Consider the following 21,984-nt stretch of genomic DNA (forward strand, 5'->3'; position numbering starts at 1 on the left):
ATCCATCCATCCATCCATCCATCCATCCATCTATCTATCTATCTATCTGTTTTTATTTATTTGCTTTTTTGTATCGGCCAATGTTGCCCCTGCTTTGATCTCCTCAGCCAATGAGCTTTAATCAACATCTTGTGACAGTGATTCAATTATGATCATTTTCAGTTCAAACATGTTGGTGTTTCGATGAACTCTGTATCTTTAATTCATAAGCAGCATCAGTATGGTGTTGTTGTTGCAGAGTTGGAACAACTCTCTTCATGTTGTTAAACCTGTCATGTCACTGTCTTCTGTCATTGGACAGAGCAGCACATGCAGACAATACAGAGGACTTATTACTGCTGAAACAAATGAACAGCGAACATCCCCTCATGCAACTGTCTGTGCTCCTCACCGCAGAGCTGCAGTTTAACTTTAAATCAGCGGGTCGTAAATAAACTGTGGTGAAACACAAATACACGACTCCCCGCTCGAGGAGCACAGAGGAGCAGCACGGAACAAGCTCTGATGATGGCGCTCTGACAAGGAACTAAACAAGTCTGTCACCGAATTAAACAGACTGTGGTTTGAAAAGGGACATCCTCACTGCTCCTCTCTCCTGACTCACCCCCCGTCCCACCCTCCCGTCTCTGAAACACATGAAGCTCTGCCAAGACTCTGCAGCAACAATGCAAATCTCTCTGCCTGGGTGGAAAAAAACCTCACGCAGAGTCTGTTAGGGCCATTTATTCTAAATGCAGAAAACAAACAAACAAACAACAAACAAAAAAAAAAAACAGTGCGGCAAATGTTAATGAGCTGGATGTGCTGTGACCACTTGGTATAAATCTGAAGACAAATTATCTTTTTCCTACAGGTAATGGTAATGTGTCGACTTGGTATAAATCTGAAGACAAATTATCCTTTTCCTACAGGTAATGGTAACCAGGGCGAGCTAACGGCTAAATTCACTGATTTTTCTTTGTTTTTTTATCACTAATATCTTTAACTTTCATCTCTGTGGGGAAATTAATTTTCACAGCACAGACCTCAGGTTCAGACAGATATAGAAATATATACATATATATATATATATATATATGTCTCTCGCTTTCTCTCTCTCTGTTTATATATATGCAGCAGCTTAACAGACACTAGAGCAACATTACAACACAGCAACATTCAGCAGGCATGATGAGGGCGGGGCCCATTAATCAGGAAGCAAAGACTGACGGGAGAAAGTTTTTTTTTTTTTTCAAATGCTTTGATTTGTGGATCAGTTTTGACACATTGTTGGTAAAAAATGAGGAGGAATGTCTGTTCAGGAAGGAAAAATTTGCTTCTTTGTTTTTCATTAAGGTAGATGATAACTTTATCGTCCCAGTGGGGCAGTGGGGTTTGTAACAGGGCATTTAATATATGACACTGACCAACAGCACTCAGGCCACTGTACCACGGCTGTGTCCAGGCCAGATGGTTGACGGCTTATTTTAGTGCATTTTATTGCCTGTTCAATAAAAAAATAAAAGGAAACATTTATGGTTTTTTGTCTTTACTTTACTGGCCGTGGTTCAGCTTTTATTCCGGCTTGTTCTTTCACCCAGCAGGTGGTTAATTAACAACTTTTTTTTAAAGCAAAATGATGTATAAAAATGAACTCAGTTATGACTGCTGCTCACCCGTGATGATAAAATAATCTTTTAAGAAGAATGGTTTCAGTGATTGGTCAGTTTTCCATGTGTTGTGAGGTCAAAGTTGACGTCTGATTCTGTTGATGATTTGACTGTTTGCATCAACAGTCACAACAGAACAGTCGAAGAACCTCGGTGAGTCAGGGGGCTCAGATGGAAGTCCCACAGAGACTCGGTCCACGATGACTTTCAGGGCTTTTGACAAGTGTCAGTGAATGGCAGCCATATGTTACAGTACATGGAATACCCATCTGTGCTAGCTTAGCCTGACCGGTGCTAATTGGATCAGTTTGTTACAGCGACAGTTGTCGGAGATAAAGATTTAGATTTTTCCTTTTGTTTTCTTCTTTTCTTGTTTCCGTCTTTCATCCTGCAGACTTCAGTCCTTTCTGTGCGACTGAGCCACAGTTTCAGCACGTCTGGATTAAAGTGGCTTATTCCCCCTCATGCTGTGCAACTGGGTTTATGCTTGTTCTTCCCTGTTGCCACGCATGTTGCTGCATGTTTATTATTTATGAATGCATGCAAAGCCACTTCTGCTGTAGCAAATGGGATGAGAACCCTACCGTGTGCCAGTCTAAATAATGCATTTGGCAGGAGCTCGCAGACTTTTAAAGCTAATAGTGGATTTCAAAGTGACTGGGCACAGTGTGGACCTGGTGCCCCGTGGATACTGGCTCCTATCCTAAAGTGTTGCCCTTTAGTGCATCTGGCACTCAGAGAAGCTGTTCTCTGACCTAAAGAGGAACTAATGAGGTGCAGCACGAGAGCGCCGAGTTATTTTTGTGACCATACACTTTATTATGATGCAGAACACAGAGTCCAACAGCTGCAGCTGTAGCATTGTTAGCAGCACTGAGGGCACTCATTATTTAAGAAGTACCCACGCTGGCAAGAGTGCTTTGTTTTCTTCGACAGCCACCAGTTGGCCCTGAACCTGACAACACACTTTAATCTCTCTGCCTGGGACAACAAAGAACATCTACTGCACACAACACGCAGCGGCCGAAACAGTCAGACCAGGCCATAGGTGATAATGCTCTGTTTAAGGTTTAAGATGCAGTCAGTACCACCACTTTGAGTGGTTAACCCAACCACTGCTCTTTAGAGGGAATACGTTTATATGCTGATGACACTGTGTTTTGTTTTAGTATTGATTTTTGCTCCGCGCTGGTTAGTGGAAGCTCTGATGATGACAAAAAGTGCTGGACTGGTGGGTTTGGGTCCAATGCCCTTTAGGTCAAAGATGACTTGTAACAAAGTAAATCTGATCAAAATCATTACTTTTATTGTAAACAGTGAGTCTGTGTTTGAGATATAAATATCTTACTTTCTTTGAAAAATCATTGAGTACTAGCACACATGCACACACAGACTGTTGATTTGCTGGTTTGGTTTAGTGCTGCCATTACTCATTCCACTTGGCTTTCACTTCTTGCTGCGTCTTATCTGCTCAGTCATTGCAGCTTAATTGTATTTGGACCTGGGCGAGCGCTGTTTATTCTGGACTGACTTATATTGCTCTAAAGCAGCAGAATCATTTTCCGCTTCAGCAGGCACATTGTTGCCTGAAATGTGGAAGTAAAGCTTGAAGATCCACTTAGCATTACTTTGATCTTATTAGAGCTGATGCGTCGCTCGTGCATTCGCTCGGTGTCTGACTTTTCACGCTCTTTGAATATTCATTCAATCGCGGGGCTACGTGGAGCTGAGGCCGCCCCCGAAACAGCATTTTGTAAGTGAGTCGATATCAGATTTAGTAGCAGCTGAAATAAGTAGAAGAAAAAATAACACATTAAAAATAACTCAACAATAATCAGTAAATTTGTTCTGTTGTAAAAAACAACTTCAACTAAAGTCTTAAAAAAATACATTATATATTGAATATTTAAATTACCATCTGTATATGGCAGTATTTTCTGCTCAGGCCTTACAACAACGAGGGTCGTTAGGGTTTGATCACCAGTGGTCACTGAAGGTCTTTCTTTTCAAAACCATCCAGGATAAAGTTAATTGTTCACACTTAACAACGTAGGTGTGAATGTAAGTGTGAATGGTGCCTTCTGTGTTGAACTGGTGACCTTTCCAGGTTGTACAGTAGCTCCAAGACAATGTAAAGATATAGATAAATATAGATAGACGAGATGTAAAATATGCAATATTTAAAAATTAATTATTTTTTATTATGTATCATATCATTGATATTTTAATTATAGTATTTAGGAGTCATACTTATGGCTGTGGTATCTTCAGTTATACACACAGACACAGAAACATTCATGTAACTTCACAGTAGTTTTGTATCTTTTTTTAAAATCCAACATTTCCTCTCCTCTTCATCCGTGCTCACGTGGTGCAGTGATGCAGGTGGAGCAGAGTCCATCTGATCCCTGCTGATGTAGAACAGCGTGGCCATTGACACAGAACATGCAGTGAGGACACGGGGTGAGTCAGACATAACCAGACCTTGGCCGTACACTGGGAGAGAGAGAGATGGACAGAACCAGATTGAGGGACGGTCCGAGTGTGTGCTGCACTCAGGTGACCCTGGTGTGTCCTTGTGTGTGTGTGTGCACCGGAGGGAATGTTTTCCAACATGTTTCTAGAACTAAGTGCTGAGCCTCTTCTGTCGTGCTGCTCACAAACATAAGCCTGGTGGGGAGTTAACCGTATAGGCGGCAGCTCTCATACTCAACCCAAACACATTTACTGCTGCATGGTTTTTTTTTCTGTCAACAGCGGGAGGCTGCTCCTCAGATGGAAATTGATTGCAGTAAATATTTGAACCTGAAGTAATCCACCCTGCTGTGTCTGCAGCAGCTTTTTATGATGCTAACACATGGTGGCAGTAGATAAAAATAGTCGGAAAGAAAGGTCATTTGTTTGTTGATTTTTTTTTTCTCATTCGTTATTAAACAGTGGAGACCTGTCGTTCAAACACTGTGATGGCCTCTAAACGTTTGGACAAAAGTGTTGACTTGAATAACTCTTCCACCTAATCTGGTGTTAGATGAAAGGGTGGGGTTACGTCTTTGAGCGAGAGTAGAATAAACTTCATCACATTCTTGTGTGAATATGAGTGAATATTTAACGAATATTTAACCTGGGAGTTCCAGTATTTCAATATTATTGTTATTGTTTGCCACAGAAGGGAAATTACATTATTTTTATTTAGTGTTTCCTTTGACCCGTGAATATATCCAGAGGAGACCTTCATACCATGGTAAATATGACCTGTGACATTGTCTCCAGGTCATTGGTTTTACTGTTGATTATGTCATTTTCAAGTCACTATTCCAGACATTCTGTTTTTTTTTAATATTTAAATTTTAACTGTTTAGAAAGTAAATATTTAAAAACTTCAAAACATTTTAATTTTCAAATTGAAGTTGACTTTATGCTGCATTTAATGTGAGTGCCTCATTGGTGTAATGTTAACAGGATTACAGTAATATAATATTATAATGATATTTTATATTACTGTTTATAATCAAGGCAGTTCATCAGTTCTTTATTAAAAATGTGCTTTCCAAGGCGTGCATTTATATCACACTTCAAACTGCTGTTGCTTTGAAAATGTGTTTCCACTGTTACATAACGCTGCCATGGAATGTCCTATACTATGGTGGTGAGGATATGTAGTCGGTGTTTACTCTTCTTGTCACGAGCTCTCTGTGAATCGTAGCCTTTCAGGTGATCACTAGCTCGTAATCCTGTTGAGCTGACGCCTGTCACCCACTGGCTGTTCAATGCTCATCATCTCATCTGAATTTTCTATAGCTGTCACTTTTGTTACTAGGTTTTTTTTTTCTTGTTTGCAGTTTTCTGTGGGATTTCACAGGATTTGTGCCTTGAATAATAGACTGGGGAGCAAATTGTTATGGAAATGGCCGTCCCCTAAATCCCTTCATCCAGAGACTTAAGTAGCATCCATTTCTTCTCATGCTGTCATCACAAACCTGATGCAAAAGTTTGACTCTGGCAGCGTCTCTGAGAATGTTTTTACCTCCTCGACAATATCTGCAACAAAACATGAATGTGAACACGAGAACGGAAGTTTAGACTTTGTTTTCAGGTTAAAACAGAGGAAAATAATAGGCAAAAAACTGAAGTGGTTTTTGTGAGTAACAGTTAAATTATGTGTGTACTTATACATACACTAGAACCAGTCACAACCAGTTACATCCCAATAACTGGTCCAGATCGACCAATTATTGGGATGTAACGATGCAACGTGAACAGATTAAAAATTGATACATTGCTTTCAAGTCAGTGGTCAAACCATGAGACTACACACTTAAGTACAGTAGGTGGCAGTATGCACCTAAAAACACTGCTTGTGACCCTCTTTCAAACCAGGATGACCAAACAGAATAACAGTTTGTTTTTATATATTTTCATATATTAATGTTTTTAAAAATGAATTTGCTGTTTAATAAGTCAACAGTTAGCAAGGAAAATAAGACCAGACCAGTTTGATTTTTAATGAGATAAATGTGATGTGAGTGTGCACACAGAACAGACAATTTCAGTTAGTGATGGTATTTTTGGTAAGTTCTTACAAATACAGGATCATTGTATTTCTCCTTACATCCCTTTACCACTTTACATGCAGAGTGACTCTGTATATATACAGTCAGCCATGGACGTTTGGTTTGTGTTGTTCAACTTTTTCCTGGTTCTCACAGGGCTGATGTTGTAAAAAGTTCTGAGCTCTGAGAATTTGAATCCAGGAATGTGGGCAGATGATTGGAGATGAGTGTTGGCAGATGTGGCTGGAAGAGTCTGGCAGTGGAAAACAAAAAGGCAGCGAGGTGATCATCAGGCAGACAGCCAGGGCCAAAAACAAACAGCAGAAGGAGTGGCAGATACAATGCCTTGGGAACATTACCTGCTTCACTTCATTCTGACAAAGAAAAGTTTGTTGGAGATGCAATAACAGCATGAAGTCATCTGTCACGCTGCTAAAAAAAAGTCACGTTTTTATGGACAAAGCCAGAAGAGTTTGTCAGTGACATGAAGACAGAGCTCTGCCAGAAGAAACATCTGTGGAAGGAACTAGATGAACATTTAATGTCAGGCTGTCTCCTCCAACACCCAAAAAATGTTAACCAGCCCACAACAGACCAGACAACAGGGTTCAGAGCCAGAAATAACAGATTCGACTTCTATAATAGAAGTAATTGTACTGTGAGTTCGAAGTAATCTGTGAATGCAGTAGAAAAAATGAGAAATGGAAGAGATGAAAAATAAACAATTTTCTTCTTTAACTTCACCTGGATTATTAGTGATTAACCCATCAAACTAAATAAACATTTTAATTAAAATGCCATTGATTTATTAAACATATTTTTAACTGAGAAACAACCTATTTTGTAAAATGTATTATGTGTAGACAGCCTGATACATCAGACATAAAGATGTGCTGCAAAAAACTGCAAATGACAAAGATGTTCCATCTACAAAGAAATATCATAAATTAAAAGTTCTAAAAACCCAGAAGGGAACAAACTACTACAAAGCCAAAACTGGAGGCTCGCTGTAACAATCAGAGAGCCTTATTGTGAAGAAAAGACCGAGCTTTAATGACAGGTGGGTGAAAACAGGAAATAGTTGTTCCTCGTCTGATAATTCTGGATGAAATCAGACATCTTTCAAAGATGCACTGCAGGAGAGAGCCAGGGAAAAGAAACAAAAACAAAAGCAAAACCCAGAGAAATAACACCGTTCTCTGACAAAAAGTTGGTTTTGACAGACTTGTTATGGACTGTTTTCTGCAGCAGTTACTTCTCTAAGTCTTTTGTTGTGATAGAAGGTTTTATTCATCTCTGCCGACTTCCTACATGTTTTCCGTGTCAGCTTAATTGATAAAAACAAAAAGACAAAAACAAAAAAAGGCCTTGCCTGCGGTGTACAGTAATTGCAGTGCATCACTGGCAACGTGTCATATTTTGCTAACAGGTAATTAAAATGGGTGACATGAATACAAAACGCACAGGTTCTGTTTTGACATTCAACCATGGCAGCCACCACAAGACCCCGCTCCTGTGTCACACTTGACGACTGTTACAAGGCGGTATCTGAATGTTGTAGAATGGAAGCTGCAGTGAATGTGCATTTCATGTATCAGCTACATATTAGCCTCATTAGCAATCACAGTTCATATGATTTGTTGCCACCAGTGGCCGTAGAAAATCTAACCTTGTGACTGCCATTGAAATGTATTTGTGCCATTTGACAAATACATGTGTAAATTTAACACAACATGTGACCAATCTGCTGGTTATTGACCAGAAACTCATAACATTGCCTGCAGACATCAAATAAGTAAAGTCTGTGTCTACACTGTCTGCTCACCATTAACTTCTGGGTTCTGCTGTGATTCAGCACCATGGACAGCACCAAGATGTTCTGCATAAATCAGCCATTCGTTACACTGGGCGATGGTTGACAAGGTACGTTTTAGAGCTGAACCTACTGCTGTGATCAGGCTGAGCTGGACTGATGCAGCTTTGCTAATCTAGTTCACTGCACAGACACTGGATTACAGGTTGTTTTCAGCAGGTTTTAATCCTGACTGTCTGATGGTCAGATCTGAGAGGCAGGCTGTTAGTCCTAAAACTAAAGCTTTCATATTTTACCACACGTTTTTATTCACATTTGGGAGAAAATTTTCACTGTTTCAAAATTGTTCATTTTTAGGAGTTGAAGCTGAAAAGGGTTGATAAGAATACTTGTCAATGCTGACAGAGACACAATTGGAACATGTCTTAACATGTCTCAGTTAATAAATGAGACACCCTTGGATTAATTAAACACCTGTTTTAGAACTGTTTGACTTTTTTGACGCCCATATGAACTAGTTCTTCAGTCATTTACCTTTACAATTTCATTTAGATATAATCTGAAAATACACACACACACACACACACACACACTCCCTCAGTATATTAACTATTGTCAGACCGTGCAGTGATGAACCACCTGCTCTCAGTAGCTTCTCTGTAAAGTTGGATCATCTTCAAGTTAAATCTTTCCAGCCACCTGAACACAGTGTGACATCACATGTTGAAGTTCATTCAAATCTGGTCAGGAATAAAACCAGGAAACAAATCCACAAATACTGAGAAACTCACTGCTGGGTGTTGAATTTAACATTGAATTTGTTTTTGAAGTTCAGCTGTAAAAGAGAATTATTCATAATTGTGTTTTATCTTTTGTTTTCTAGCAGTAACTGAAGGTAAATACCTTGTAGTACTGTGTTGAATGTTTTCATCGCTTTGTTTTTGTTTGGCCCTAATTAAAAAAGGTTCAAAAGTTTGTTTTTATGTAATCACAAAACCAGTGGATGTGATTGGACGTCAGGAGTGGAGTGTGTGGGTTCATGAAACACACACGGAGACTGCAGCTGTAAATGTGGGAGTTGAATTACCTGACCTGCTCCTAATGGACAAGATCAAATCCAACACTTGAACTGAGCACGATTTGTTTTCTTTGGTGACAAAATATTCTGCAGGAGCCGGATGAAAAAACCCTGAATGCCTGGAGCTCAGTGAAGGACCTTGAGACATTTGTGTTTGGACAATGTTCTCCACCAACAAACATTGGCAGAAATCATTTAGAACATTTCAATATCAGCAGATCTCTCTGGTGGTAAGAAGGCTGCTCCCACGCTGGACATCAGCACGCAGTACCACACCGAACATGAGACAAACGGGGAGCAGCAGTCACTGAATTCACAGACATCACTGATCATATTCTTACTCTAGATCTGATTGGCCCCGAGACAAATGTTGTACTTCTTTTTGGAACAATACTTATTTGTGAATGTGCTTGCTTTGGTGTCAGTTCTTGTCGTAGGCCACAAGGACGATCACCTAGAGCGTCAGCTGCTGAAGGTGGCAATGTTGTGAAAATTAAATTATAACAATAAAGGCCGATTGTGCCACACGACCATGGCTGGATGTTGGGACTGTTGACAGTTGCAGTTGTGGTTTTGCTCCTTGTTGGATGGCCACAATGTAGACTTTGAAAGCGAAAGTATTTGTTGGTGGATTGTTAAAGTTAAGGTGTAATTGTTTTTAATTATTAATGGTTTACTGTGAAGAAAAACTCAACAGAATAAACTGGACGTTCACCTGGAGTCAGTGACTGAAGAAACAGTTTTTACACGTCACCAGGAACAATTATTGTTGTAAATGTAACAAAAACTGTTTTTTAAATTCCTCCCAACCAACCAAATACTTGTATGATGTAGTACTACAGTACATTTGCTTCTGGTCTGCATGATGATAGCACATCACAGAGCATTACATCGCCACTCTGCTCTGGCTGTCGGTACAAAGACGGCCGCAGCTCAAGAGTCCTCTCACATGTTCACCTCATCAGACAAACAGTCGTTGATCTTTACGCATGAAACCAAGCATTTACTCACTGGAGATGCTTCACTGGAACACAGCTCAACGCAGGGATGTGAGTGGTGGCTGTTTCCTCAGGGGACAGAGGAGGCGGACTGCCAGCCCTGTTGGCAGTGAGATGAGCCACTGATTGCGTTGCTGGTTTGGGTCTCCACGGGCCTCTCTCAGATGGTGATGGAGAGAATTACGGAACACAAACCTCGTGAAAGTACAAGAAGATTACTGAGCAGAGCACATTAGGCAGACCGCACAAACAGCATTAGTCACCTCCCAGGTAGCAGGATGACAGTGGGTGGGAGGGTGGAGGGGGAGGTGGTGTAGACAGAGTGTAAACAGACCTCATTTGTTCTGTCTCCACATCCAAATTGGTATTATAAACTGCAGTTTGTTTATTGCTTATAAAATTACCACTGAATGTGTCTGCGAGACACCTACAACACATGCAGAGCATATTGTTGTAATTACACGTGGACGGGTTCTCAAATGATGTTCCGCCAGCATGCAGTAAATTACCTGATTGATTCATTCGTGGTACTTGGTAAACAAAGTACTTTGGTGCAGTAGTCACATGTGAATTTATAAAGTACATGATGCTAACGTTGATGGGGCTGGTCTTCAACCAGCGGCCCACGGTCCAAGGGCAGTGCTCCTTACAATGGTGGTCAGTCGGGGGGCGTGGCCACCTCGTGTGTTTTGTTATAATGACTCTGTTTCACATAATCAACTTCTCTGAACTTAACTTACCAGAATCTTTTCCCACAATAGCAGACATTTAACCTTAACCTCACTTAGCTAACTCATCCCGAAATAGGTAGAGTGTAGCCAGTGATGCCTTCACTGCCCTTGGAAAAAGTGTAGATAAATTATTGAACTTTTCATTCTGTGTACGCCATTTTACGTCATCAACTTTTTATTCCTCTCGTGGAAAGAAAAATGACTAATTTCTTTTCTTTGTATTTTTTCCAGGATGCAGAAGAGGGAGCTGCAGAGCATGTGCAGAAGGGTGTTGGTGCTGACCATCTGCATGGTCTCTCTATGGGGACAGCTGACCAGTGCATCGTCACACAGAAGTCACATAGGTACGGCTTCACCTGTGTTACTTGATACTCTGTTGACTGAAGATTCATTTAAAACAAATGAAAAACAGACACAAGGTCCGCAGCAGCAGACAGACAACCGTAGGAACCATCCATCCGTCCATGTCTTCCTGATTTTTCTTAAACTTGGCTGTAGCAGACATTTTGTTTTATTTTGAATTCTTAATAATTATAAACATAAATTTTCCTTACAGCCAACAGGGGTTTTACAGGCCCTACAAGCATAAACAGAAGAACATCTGTCAGGAGCCGCCTCACAGCTCCAGCCTCCTGAGCTCCAGTAAAAATAGTGCTGGTGCATTGAATTGTATTTTAATCTTAAAGAAAATGACAGCTTCCTACAATGAAATGTACCTTCATGTCTTTTAACCTGCCTCACTTCAGAGTTCACTCCGGTTTCTACCACCAGAACCTTGACTAAGTGAGTGTACATGTGCTTTTATTCACTCTGTAGCAGCAAGAGCTTCACAAGAAGAAAGTGGAGAGTTCTCAGTTATATCTCTTCTTTCTCCAGTCAGTTTTCCTCTCAGTTTTCTTATCAACACCCCCGATCTAAATCTGACTGCAGTCTACTGCATCATTTGAGCTCCACACTTATTTCAAACCCACAATATTACAGACCCACAACACCGACGTTGACCTGACTCCTGTTTTCAGTTCTCATCTCTCAGGGACACTGGATAAAAGTTGTAAACACAGTCATTTCTAATAATGAGTCCTTATGTTTGGCCCTGTGTATATACGGTATAAACCTCTCTCCTTACACTGTCTTTGTGGGATCATTGTTTACGTTCATTGTGATGTTTCTTGTGCTTTTGTTCCTGCACTTCTGTTTCATGTTCCTGTTCATGTTTTCGAGTGAGTTCAGCAGCCTGAAGTGAGTCTCCCTGTTCCTGTTCATGTTTTCGAGTGAGTTTTTGTGATTTTTGGACTTGTAAATGTTCAGCAGCCTGAAGTGAGTCTCCAGAGTGCTGCATTTGGGTCCGGCCTGCTTCCTCACACACACTGGCAAATCGTAACTGAATTACCTGTAAATAAGAAAATCCACAAAAAAGCAGGAACTGAACCTGACCATTTTTTACTAAGCCCACTGCAGTGAATAAAAGCACGTTGAGAGACAGGAGCTTCTTAACCTCAAATAACAAAGTTATATATAAAAAAACAACTTAGTTTAGCTTAAATTGCAATTTTTGGTTTTTATATTTCTCATCAAATTGTGTAATATTTGCTGAACACATTGAATGACTGTAGTGTAGTCTGACACTGCAGTGGTAAATCCCTGTTGTTGAACAGCAAACATACAGGATAAACAGCTCAATCCTCGGCCAAACACCACTCTCTCTCTCTCTCTCTCTCTCTCTCTTATTGGGTTTGCATTTGTCTCAGCCCTGCTCGTCTGTGCTCTTATTCATGTGATTTATGAGAAAAAGAGAGAGTGGGGGAGTTGTGAGGTAGTCAGTGGACTCAACCAAAGTCCAGGTTTGGTTTTGTGCACCCCACTCTATCGTGATCACGCAGCCTGTACCCTGAGCTGCAGAGGTCGATTCAAGGTGGACCCAGTAAACAAACCTCTTTAGCCCCTCCATTTACGGAGGTGGGGTTCCATCAAAGCAAGTGAACCTTTCAATGTTGTGGGCCACGTAAACCCTGTATCAAGACCAGCTCGTCCTCTGGAGCCCTGTCTACATTTGTTAGGCAGTCATGGAGTGGAGAGTTTTTGTCTTAGGGAAAAAGTTATCAAGTTTGCTTCATTTAATTGGTCTTTTTTATTATTATTATTAAAAAAGCACTGGGGCAGCTTTCCTCCCTGACTTAAATATGTGTTTTCTGAAATTAAATTTAGGATTCTGAACGGACAATAGTCTCTAAAGTATTTCATTTTTATAATCATCCTTTCTCTTTCTCTTCTCCCTCCTTTTTTTCAACAGACTAAGACATTAACAAAGTCAATTATAATATGCTGCAGTTTGTTTATTTCTATTACTTAGAGGAGGTTTGAAGTGTTTTTCATTTGTGTCGCTCTGCATGAGAATGAAAATATTTAACTCGGCTGAAACATAGATAAATAAATAGATAAACGTAAACACGTAAAGGTTGAAGCAATAATCACTTTTGCAGTGTTTCATTTTGTGCTCAATGTTGTTTCCCCGGGAGACAAATTGATAGAAAGTAAATATATCAGTGTAGCTTGAGTTGAAAAGGTTAATGGAAGCAATTAGAGGCTTGGTAATTATTTACTGCCAAAAATAATGTTTTTGCCAGAAAGCAATGTTTCTCACTTTAAGTTTTTTCAATTCAAAATAATTTTGCTTGACTACTTAGCTTAAACAACACAAGTAAATATTTCTCCTCCCTTTGTATTTGTATATTATTCATCGGGCTGCTTTATGCGTTGTGTCTCAATGTGTACAGAAAACATTTTTAATTAAAAATAAATAACATTGTAAACCTTCATGTTAGTGTTTAACACATGAACAGAATGAGGACATATATATTTGCAAAGAATGTGATGTGTTATTTAAGCACAAATGCAGCTTTCACAGTTTTGGAGCAATGGTTTGTGTTATGTGTTGCAATAAACTCGTTAAAAGTCCCTTAAAAACAATCTGACATTCCTACGTTTCCGTTAAAAACTGCGTAATATTCTAAAACCTTATGACATCCTAGTAGTTAAAATAAGGTGCAGTCTACAGCTACATGTGCAAAAATACAAAATATGTATATATTTTTTTCCCTGTCATAAAAAGAATAGTGCCTGGAAATAAAGAGATGATGAAAGCTGTCGTATAAATTCTAAATTGGCCGCAGAACAAGCCTTTGGTTTTGGACGTTCAGTTTCACAGGTCAGTTAGCACCTGGAACAGCAATTCAGATGAAAAATAAAGGAATAGGCTGGGAAGTTTAGTTCCACACCAACAGGTGTCAGTGTGCAGTTCACACCTCATTAATTTGATTTTTTTTTTTTTTATTAGGAGCTGCAGTGCATTCCTCCAGTCTGCTGGTCTATTAGGAGCCTCACAGTAGAGCCTGTGTACTGTATGGGGATCTGTGTTATTGTGTGATAGCATACACATCAGGTCGCTCACTCCACAGGTCACGGTGGAGCTGTTATCCAGGGACAGCGTGACATTATACCAAACGGCAGCAGAGCAGGTCATCGCCACCCCGGGGACGTGCTGGGGAGGCTGCCAGCGAGCGTCCGTCCTGACATTTGGAGAGCAGGTGGACGACACTGTGGCAGTGGGAGATAGCGAGCGGAGAGAGAGATTGAGATGGAGATGTTGGGCTGTTTGAGATGCGCTGTAGGGATGACAGGGGTCAGCACGTCCCATCTCCTGGTGGCAGCTACAGAGATTAGAAAACCATCAAATGTCCTGTGCTATCAACATCTGAATGGCAGCTGTAGAGATGAGCAGTGAGAGCCCGTGTGTGGCCTTGGTTGTATTCTCTGTGTGGAGCCATCAGAGGGAAACAGGGGGATGGTTAGAGCAGGGGAGAACAGTAGGTTTAAGGTTGTAAACTATAGGAAAAAATGCGTTGACTGTGGTGAAGGAAAGGCTGTTTATACACTGTATTGTTTTATTAAATTCTGCAGTACACTGTAAAGGATTTCACTGACCCAGCAGTGAACTCACTCTGATCCTAACACTACGGAGCATACTGAATATTGAACTTTATTTTCTTGTTAATCAAAACGTAAAATATTGAATTTCCCAATATTTTTTACCTTAGGTTTCAGGTTTTTACTAAGGCTCAGCATTTTAAAAGGGTTAAAGTGTTAACTCCCTTATTTTCTGTATATTGTATATTGGGTTGGGGTGGGGGGGGGTCAACTGTAATGACGGTCGACTGTTTACTGCAGCACACACACACACACACACACACATCTGCACAGTGTGTGAACCGCAGCAGTCCTTCTTCTCCATCGCTGCTCAGATGTAAACCCATTTCCTCTCCTGCATTATGACTAACCTCTGGCTATTTCCAAACTCCAAAAAATGTGCATTTCTGCCTTGTGATTGAACTCACAGTAGAGGCCGGTTTAACGATTTTAGCTGATGAATGCAATTAGCACAGAAGTGCTAACAGCGTGACGGTAATTGGGTCTTACAAACTAAATGCCTGCCCCTACACAGCAATTAGAGCAACCTCCTTTAAAGTTAGTCAATTGTCTTGCTGTTAATGGCCTATGCTTGGTTGAAGCTCAGCATGAGGACATACAGTCTGCCTCCAAATTGGCCACAGTTTGTGCTCTATCATAGGGTTCCTGTAGGATGCTGAGGAATTAAATTATTGGAGAAAATTTCAGGTAATATATTGAACAGGTGATAATGATTCACTTTTCCAAATTGTATTGTTATGGACATTACAAGCTCATTTAAGTCCTTATAGCAGTTCAAGCAGAAATATTGTATTGTTGTGAAAGTACAAGTGACATGTCAGCCCACCCCCCCGCCCTGCAACACCACAGTCGCAGTACATACACTGAAATCACTGCGAAAGGCCCATCTTTATTAAATTCCATAGCATCTTTTGTTACACGTTGTCATTAGCACGAGTGAAATCTGTTCAACAACAGCTCGACATCTGTCACCAAACTGGCATATTAGTACAAAATGTCGTAAAAACATGTTAGAAAAGTTTAATGCCCTCCCTCGAGGCTAATCTGCTCAACATGCTATTACACATTTACGGCCCCCAATTGTGAACTGAACTCCCCTGCCTGAACAGCTGTCCTCAAAACACTCTTTTCCAGTTGAAGTTTGATCATTTAAATCTTAATAGACATTTATGAGAACCCATCTGCAGTCAGGCAGTGTTGGGGAAAAGGGGGAGGAGAAGTGGGGGTGAGGGGGGTTGCAGGGAAACTTGTCCACTGCTCAGTCTTTGGCAAATTTTCTTCTTCTTTTTTTTTAATGTAACCTTGCAGTAAAGACTGTGATAGTTAGGCTGGATCGCAACTAAATCAAGTGAAATATAAGCTCCTAAAATGCAGTCCATCAATTGCCTGCCTCCATCTCCCCGCTCTGCTCCATGACTTCCTTCCTTCTGGCTCACATCTCCCTCCTGAATAAAGCACAGTGCAGAGTGTCCATATCGAACCATAAAACGGCAACCGAGGCTCAGTGTTGAGTTTATGTGAATGGAGTGGAGCGTAAAATGTAATGGGTGGAACCATTGGACTTGAGTGAAATGGCTTTGAAAAAAAGAAAAGAAAAAAGGTTTGTCGACATAATTCTGAGCAAGATGGTCTATAAAAAAGAGGAGAACACATCCAGAGCTGTCAGTGAGCGGACAGGTCAGCCACTCCTTTAATAGTATCCTCAGGAGGCCTGCTTTGGTGATGGTGGCTGTCTCAGCACTAATGAGATGATATTGTTTTCCAGGGCGAGGTCTGATTCAGGGCACTTGGTTAAATATACCTCTCAGTTAGCAGCATTGTTAATGTGATTACATGACAGTTTGATTTAGACGCGAAGCAGCTCAACTCCTTTGCTCTGAGCAAATTTAATTGAATGATTCTTTCGTCATCCTTTTCGTGCCCCACTTGTACCACAGTCTGTCATCTCCTCCGTCTAATGAAGATGGATCTGTCTGCACTGCTCATCATTGTGACTCTGTCATTGTAGAGGAACTCCAGAGCAGCACTGAAGACCCTCACCCTCCCTACTGCAGCCAGTCATCATTCCAGTGGCAGTGTCGCTGTCAGTCATCTATGAAAGGCATCCGCGGAATCTGCTCAGGATGAAAAATGTTGAAAATGAAGTCTCCGAGCAGTGAAGTGTCAGGCTCTTAGAGCAGACATGACATGGACTTGACAGATAACCCGCACGTGTGCGTGTCAGATGAGAAAACAGAGGCAAGAGAGGAGGATCTGTGTCGTCTCTATTGTGTCCTTCTGTTCAGTTCTGACATGGAACAGTTAGATGACACGCTGACATATTCTAAACTCCACTAGTATTATATATTTCCTACATTCATTGCAGGTTGTTGATTAATTGAACTTTATTTAAGGACGTTTTTTCGATTGACATTCAGCCCCTGCAAACTTCAGCCCTCAAAGAATTGCAACGGGAGAACGTATATTTTCCAGGATGTGTTGTACTGCAGCTGGTGTGTGGGTTTTCTCCTGGTGCTGCATGATACTGGTGGAATTTCAAGAAGGCAAAAACAATTTGTATTAAGGAAACAAGTCTTCAGCTGATTTTGACCCAGTAAATAATATTACCGTAATTTCCGGACTATTGAGCGCACCTGAATATAAGCCGCACTCACTAAATTTAAAAAGAAACAATTATTGTACATATAACACAGAGTAGCCTGCCAGAAATGGCATCGAACGCTAGCTGTGTGAACTTCGATAGTCCGTAAAATCCATAAATTAGCCGCATGGTTGTTTAAGCTGCAGGTACTGGAAACAGATGTTACTTTGTTACATTTTTTAAATAAATATAACGTATATACATATAAAACATGTGGTCATATTCATTCATATAAATGGATGAATAAACTCCTTCTAGATGTGGAAAAATCCCATTAAAGTGCTACACGTTACAAATAAAACAAAGTAATGTCGGATGTCCTGTTGTTAAGGAGAGCTGATAAAAAATGAATCCTTAAACTCAGAATGACGGGAAACTATAAAAGAAAAGACGCCATCGTTTCTTCTGTGATGTGCTGCTGGAACATTTCTTATTACATTTTTAGCTGCTGTCTAGAGAATGAGTAACTGTGTCAGGACACCGGAGGAGTTCTAGTCTGTGTCCGTCCTCTGTCTGTCCCTCTGCTGCTGCTGTCCCTAGATTTAATAACTTCAGCAACCGTTTACTTACTGTATAAGTCTGTGTGACTCCTGCAGGGACTGCAGCGATCAGTCAATGGTTGGCTCCAACGTCTGGGCAGCCAGGTGAACAGTACCGACATGGACGTCATCTAAACCGCTGTGGTCTATAAACGCAGCTAGTGTGTGAGAGTCCAATCATCTTTCTCCCTGCAGAGAGTGCCGAGTAAAAACAAGGAAGGGTCTGTTCTTGAGAGACGGAAACATTTGCATCTGAGCTCTGCTTCTACTCTTTAGAGGATGATTTGATTCATATCTGGCTTTGGAGGTTAAGATAAGATTTTTAAAAAGCTTCTTTTATACGACGGAGGTAGATAGTGACTCATACCTAGGAATAGGTAGTTTTACAAACCTCCGATACCCTTAAACAAATCATCCAGAATACCACTCTTTTTATGTTAAAATAAAGTGAATCAGAGATAAAGCTTTCAAAAATTGGAAAACTTTTCGGCTGACACTTTTGGAAAATAATCTTTGGACTCAAAAAGCTCAAACTCAAGCTGCTTTCTTTGATTGGTTTCTAACGCACCTTTTCTAAACTTAGCTATAAAGTTCAATCAGTATCTGACAGTTCGACCCTGAGGTTATTCTCTGGTGCATGTAAGAAAATCCAGTTCTAAACCAAAACTTTGTTTGATTTGACCAAATGTCAGGAAGTATTTGGGCCACGCAGTTAGCGTGTGGTTAGAGCTTATGGCAAAGTTTCTCAAAGTGGGGGGTAGGGGTCTCTTGCAAGTCGTGGAATGGGGCACAATATACGTACCACGGTGGGAATAAAAGAAGTAGTAATAACAGTGTTCCTCATGTAAAAAGTAGTCACAATGCAGATAACTGCTGTGGCGCCCCCTAATGAATAACATTGACAACATTTTCTCTTTTTAAAAGAATAATAAAGAACAATAAAACAACTCTGTTACCTTTTTATGAATCCAAAATTCCACATATAAATAAGCAAAAACAGTAGAACAGGAGGTTATGTCGCATCTTCATTTCCATCTGCATCTAAAGACCTTACATTCAAACATCCTCCAGTGTCACTGAAAAGGCCCATCCATAAAATATGTTTTAGTTTGTGGAGGTAAATAAAGGGAGTAAATATAACATGAATAAAATAAAATCCTAAACAGTAGAAAGTACACTGATGGCAACATGTATATTTGATTTGAACTAATTTCCCTCCAGACTGAACTCCTGCCTCCGTGTCTCTCACATATGAGGCTCCTTCATGGCTCTTGCTGGGCCTCATTGTTAGCTCAGTGGGTTTACACCTGGGTAGAAATGAGTCAGGCTTTTCTGAATATGGTAATCCAATTAAACACGGGTCTTATGAGACTTCTGCTCATGTGTCGAACCAGAGGAAAGTAATGAATGTTTCATAAAGCAGCACGTCTCTGCGCCTCTGGCCTGTAGGCTGCCACATTAAAGAAATGTTTGTGTTTGTGTGTGTAGCCGTTTGGATTGTTTTACTTTGGATCTATTTTTAATGGACACTTACATTTCCTCTGAATGAGATTTTTCGGTATTTAAAAAACTAAAACTTCTCACTTTAACTGGGAAATATGCTGCACTTATCTGTCTGAGGCTGCAGAAAGGGCTATCTGGAGAAAACAGTACTATTTACATCATTACTAATTCATCGGGTGTCTCTATTGACTGTTTTTAAATCTGTGTTTCTTATGGACATTTCTCTTTTTTTGGTCGGGGCCTGTGGCCTGGATGTGACTCTTCACTGTATCTTCATCTGCTGTCAGGAAAAGGACGGGTGAATGAGCTCCATAGACTGTGTATAAGAACTGAAGACAGTGACCTCATGAAGATGGTTGACAGAGACTAAGGAACGTCTTTTTTGGAATATCAGATCTGTTTTTGTAATTATATTTAATTGGTTGGCCTGCAATATTCAGGCAACGGTAGGGGTTTACACCCTAGATCACAAAACATTCACACGTTTTTTGTGTCCTTCTTTAATTCCTGTGAACATATAAGTACCGCACTTATATTATATTTCAACTAAACAAGCCAAGGTTTCACACTGAGGTAAAACTAAATTGTGACTAGATTGAAGCTAGATGATTGTTACATTTTATGATCTTTTTTGTGATATTTATTTGTTTGTTGGCGGGCCAACAATATAGCTGTAAAAATATATAAGTAGGTACGGAACATTGAGCTGTGTTCAGCTGAAGCATAATGTTGGATTTGACTATAAAATTGTTTCTTGGAATTTGTCGTTTCGGCATTCTCAAAAGCCTTAACCACTGCAAAATAACAGAGCTTTCTACACATCCTTCTACTCCCACATACGGTTTAAGAAACCTTGTTTTGACAGCTGTTACAGAGAAGTTGTTAATGCTTCAATAGACAGACTTGGGTTGGGAAAAAAAATGCAATGCTTTTTTGACTGTGGATGTTTTGGCATGTCACTATCAAAGAAGCACAGGTGGGAATAGCAAAGTGAATCATGTCTGAAATTTCTCCTGGTTCTTATGGTTTCGAGGTATGAGATAGTAAATGTTTCTTTTTTTTTTTCTTTTTTAAGCAGAACATCAGAGTCACACTAAATGAACAAAGTCGCTGTCAAAGTTGTCTTCAGTTTCTCCTTCTAGCTTCTTTTATCATCACAGCCACAGGCTGTGTAAAGAATGTGTGTATGAATTTTCTACTGTAATTTCTCAGAGAAAAAAACAAAAGACAGAAAATTAAACTTTTCGGCCAATAGTAGGTTCTGAACAGAGTAGCAGTTAGCAGAGCCCAAAGCAGAAATGCTAGGATCTTCTAACACTCTAATTCATGATAATGATATGAACAGAAATTAGTCAAAAAGTCAACTTTTCTCTTTGCACTGCAGGTTCTGTTAGCTCACTAAGCCACATCTACATTGATAACTGTAATTGACGTGTGATAGGCTTACTTCCTCCTGCCGATCGACTGGATCCTTCAGGCACCGTTAATAAAATAGCATGTTTGATCACACTTACTCAAGTGACGAACTGTCACACAGAGGTGTTAATTGGGTTTAACAGGTTGTACCTGACATCATCTGCTTCTGTTAAAGCTTCATTTGTATTCACATTATACTGTTAAAGCACGGAAATGGTGGCTGAGAGAGGTTTGCATATTTGCCGGTTTTTGGGCTAATTGAGCTGCATTAGTGGAATGTAAATACCACCTGACTTTGAGGGAGACCTCATTTGACTAACTAGATATAACAGTGTAATAAAAAGGACGTGGGGGCAAAAGCAATTATGATGAGATCATTACAGAAACATTCAAAAACAATCATTACACAAAATGTATGCACTAAATCAAAACCTTATCACTTAATCCAATAGATCTGAGTATCGTGGAAGGGTGAACGAGGACCCTTCATTTGTTTTTTTCCTTTTCCAGCTTTGGTAAAGGTTTAGGTTACATACAGACTTTCATCAGTCAGGCATCAATGATGGTGGGACACAGTGCTTTGCTTCAGAGTGCTATTGATTGACTAAAGGATTGGGCCTCCTGCCAGTTCTCATTAGCAGGCTCTGTCCTTTCACCTCTCTTTGTCTCTCATCTCTACCTTCTGCTGACACCGGTGCCTGGCGATTCTAACTGATCGCACTTCTAAGTGCTTTAATAGAAGCCTATTGATCACATTTGTGAGCCGCCTTCACACGACCGTGTGTGTCTTCTACATGTTTGCTACACTTTTGTGACCCCATCGATTGGTGAGTTGACAGAGTATAAAGGTGAGGTCGGTACTGTTAACAGGCACAAGAGACCTAAGGTGTTTAGACAGAACATTTTATAACCATGGAATCAGAACTTCAGAATATGTCCCGCAAAAGACAAGGTGTCCTTGTTCACCTTCTTTTAGACTTTTAGACTTGGGTTGGGAAAAAAAATGCAATGCTTTTTTGATGATTTTTTTGGCGCCCCCTAAAAACTGCAGTCACATAGACGTTTCATGTCATGTAGTGATT

At 40.2% G+C, this 21,984-nt stretch overlaps 1 protein-coding gene across 1 annotated transcript in view; it reads left to right on the forward strand.

Annotated features, from left to right (window-relative positions):
- The window catches only part of tafa3a (TAFA chemokine like family member 3a), a 59,894-nt gene that overhangs the window by 28,508 nt on the left and 9,402 nt on the right, over nucleotides 1-21,984 (forward strand). The window contains exon 2 of the mRNA XM_008320889.3: nucleotides 11,051-11,163. Coding sequence (XP_008319111.1) covers nucleotides 11,052-11,163 — 112 coding nt within the window. The 5' untranslated portion in view covers nucleotide 11,051. The remainder of the gene's footprint in view (nucleotides 1-11,050; nucleotides 11,164-21,984) is intronic.

Source organism: Cynoglossus semilaevis, chromosome 11 (assembly GCF_000523025.1).
Source record: "Cynoglossus semilaevis isolate Cse_v1.0 chromosome 11, Cse_v1.0, whole genome shotgun sequence".
Lineage (NCBI taxonomy): Eukaryota > Metazoa > Chordata > Actinopteri > Pleuronectiformes > Cynoglossidae > Cynoglossus > Cynoglossus semilaevis.